We start from the raw sequence: 2,444 nt of genomic DNA, 5'->3' as shown, positions 1-2,444 counted from the left end.
CTTCAGAAAAAAAGTAAGACTTTGAATTTTGAAGGATGAGCAATATTGGATTTAGTGGAGAAGAAAAGGAAAGACATTTCTGGTAGAGCAAGCAACAGGAGGAAAGATTGAGACGTAGAAGTAAGTATGACATGTGTGGGATTGTGAGGAGATCAGCCTGATGGCATAGAGTGTTCTTAGTACTTGGGCAATCATGGGAAATAAAATTGAATAGCTAAGGTGAAGCTTTCATGAAAGGAAATTAAGCCATTTAAAGAAATTTACAGAGTTTGAATTCTGATTGTTTTCAGGTTTTTCCAATGACTCCTTTCCAAAATCTTGCCTAGGGAAATACCAAGGAAGGAAAACTTTTACCAATTTATTAATATTCTTTACTACTCCCCTTGAAAGATTTTTTTTTTATTTGTTGCTGATGGCTCTGGTGAAGTGGGATGTCCATGGAAGATGATTGGGACTAGCCTTATGTTGTATTAACCAACTCTTGTGTTTTGAAGGGTTTACTCTAAATAAAGGTTGTTTATCTCCTTTGGATGAGTAGTTGTTCCTATATTGCTGGTCTTTCATGTTCCTTGTGAGAAGATATTTTTACTCAACTTTTTCACTGCTTCCTTTACATCCTTATTTCTCAGACTGTAGATCATGGGATTCAGCATGGGAATAACAATAGCATAGAAAAGAGCAATTAGCTCATCTGTTCCATGAGAGTTTTTGGACTTGGGCTTCATGTACATGAAGAGGATGCTGCCATAAAAGATGATGACTACAGTTAAGTGGGCTGAGCAGGTAGAAAAGGCTTTTTGCCTTCCTGTGGCTGAGTTGATTCTCAGGATGGTAAGAAGAATGAAGGAGTAAGAGATGAAGATTAAAACCACAGGAATAACTAAAAAAAACACATTCGATATCAACATAATAATCTTATTGAGGGAAATATTTGTACATGCCAATTTCCACACAGCTAAGATTTCACATGTAAGATAATCAATGACATTATTCCCACAAAAGGGTAACCTCATAGCAAGGATTGTTTGTACCAATGAATTTAGCCCTCCTGTTATCCAGGAATTGGCTGCCATCCACCCACAAAGCCACTTGTTCATGATGGTGGGATATCTCAGGGGTCTACAAATAGCCACATAACGGTCATATGCCATAACTGTCAGAAGCACACACTCTGTGGATCCAAGGCCAAGGGAGAAAAACATTTGTACTCCACATCCCACAAAAGAGATATATTTTTGCCCTGAAATGAAATTCACAAGTAACAAAGGAACAGAGGAAGATGTGTAGCAGATGTCCAGGAAGGAGAGGTTACTGAGGAAGAAGTACATGGGAGTGTGGAGGTGAGAGTCCAAGATGCTTATTGTAATGAGGAAACTGTTGCCCAACAGAATTATGATGTACATGATAAGGGACATCAGAAAGAAAGCAAAGTGAAAGTTGGGGTAGGCAGCAAGACCATGGAGAAAAAATATGGTCACCAAAGTCTGGTTTTGCCTTTCCATTTATTTGCTTTCTTCCACCTGTAAGATTTGATGTAAGAACACAAAACACAAAGTTTATTTTACTACAATGATGTCCAAATGTCATTCATGTTTTTAAAAATTATATTCCTAGGATTAAATTATGACTTCAAATGACATTATCTAGACAAATTGTACTAGCATCCTCTTTACACTTAATATACTCAGAAACATATTCACTGTTAACCAAGTGCCATTAATAATACTGCTTTGGTAAGAGATGTAAGTATGCCAGAAGCTAGAATACTTTGAGCCTTCATTCATAAATAGACCTATGTGGTTGTGTGCAAGCTCTTGAATATAGGTATGTAAATCAAGGAGGCAAATGCAGAGCAAGAGGAAATTTAATGAATTTTTTTCAGTTTATGGAATTTCAGGAAGATTTCTAGTCCCTTGTAAACATGCGAACAGAAAATGCCTTCCATAAATTGTAAATGCAAATTTAAAATTTCCTCAAAGATATTAATGACACAAATATTTCTACAAATAGAAAGGATTAGGTTGTAAATCAAGACTTTTTCCAGTCCTTGTTTATATCTTGACAGGTGTTCTCTTAGCATGCCAGTGAACAAGATAGACAAGAACATATTTTTTTATTAAATTATCTATGAGCCACAGAATAGAATTATTTCCTCTAACTTGGTCACCATATAAGACAGAAAAGAGGAAATGTGTGACTATGTCCTTCTCATTGGTTGTGACATAGAGTTGGGACCTCTATATTTTTTCCTTAGTCCCCTTAAGGAATCTAGGAAAATCATCTTTTTTTCCCCAATATCTTAAGGGAAAGTTAGTTTTTATTTTTTAAATGGGAAAGTTAGTTTCGATTAAAAAAAAATTCTTATTAGCAAAACAAATCTGCTTCTTATTCTAATCTCGTGATCCAGGGCGACTGCTTCCTTTCCCCCAAGACATTTGTATTGG

General features: G+C 35.9%; 1 protein-coding gene across 1 annotated transcript; it reads right to left on the bottom strand.

Moving 5' to 3' along the window:
* Positions 1-560: 560 nt before the first annotated feature.
* Positions 561-1,502, bottom strand: LOC127559344 (olfactory receptor 13D1-like). Its single transcript, XM_051993094.1, has one exon. It carries the CDS (start codon positions 1,500-1,502, stop codon positions 561-563), a length of 942 nt encoding a protein of 313 aa, XP_051849054.1.
* Between the last annotated feature and the right edge of the window lie 942 nt (positions 1,503-2,444).

Source organism: Antechinus flavipes, chromosome 1, assembly GCF_016432865.1.
Source record: "Antechinus flavipes isolate AdamAnt ecotype Samford, QLD, Australia chromosome 1, AdamAnt_v2, whole genome shotgun sequence".
Lineage (NCBI taxonomy): Eukaryota > Metazoa > Chordata > Mammalia > Dasyuromorphia > Dasyuridae > Antechinus > Antechinus flavipes.
Note: the sequence above shows the minus strand (reverse complement) of the source record. Positions and strands in the feature narration are given on the sequence as shown.

Excerpts from the sequence above, each read along its gene's own strand:
- LOC127559344 (XM_051993094.1), bottom strand. The coding sequence starts at position 1,502 with ATGGAAAGGCAAAACCAGACTTTGGTGACCATATTTTTTCTCCATGGT.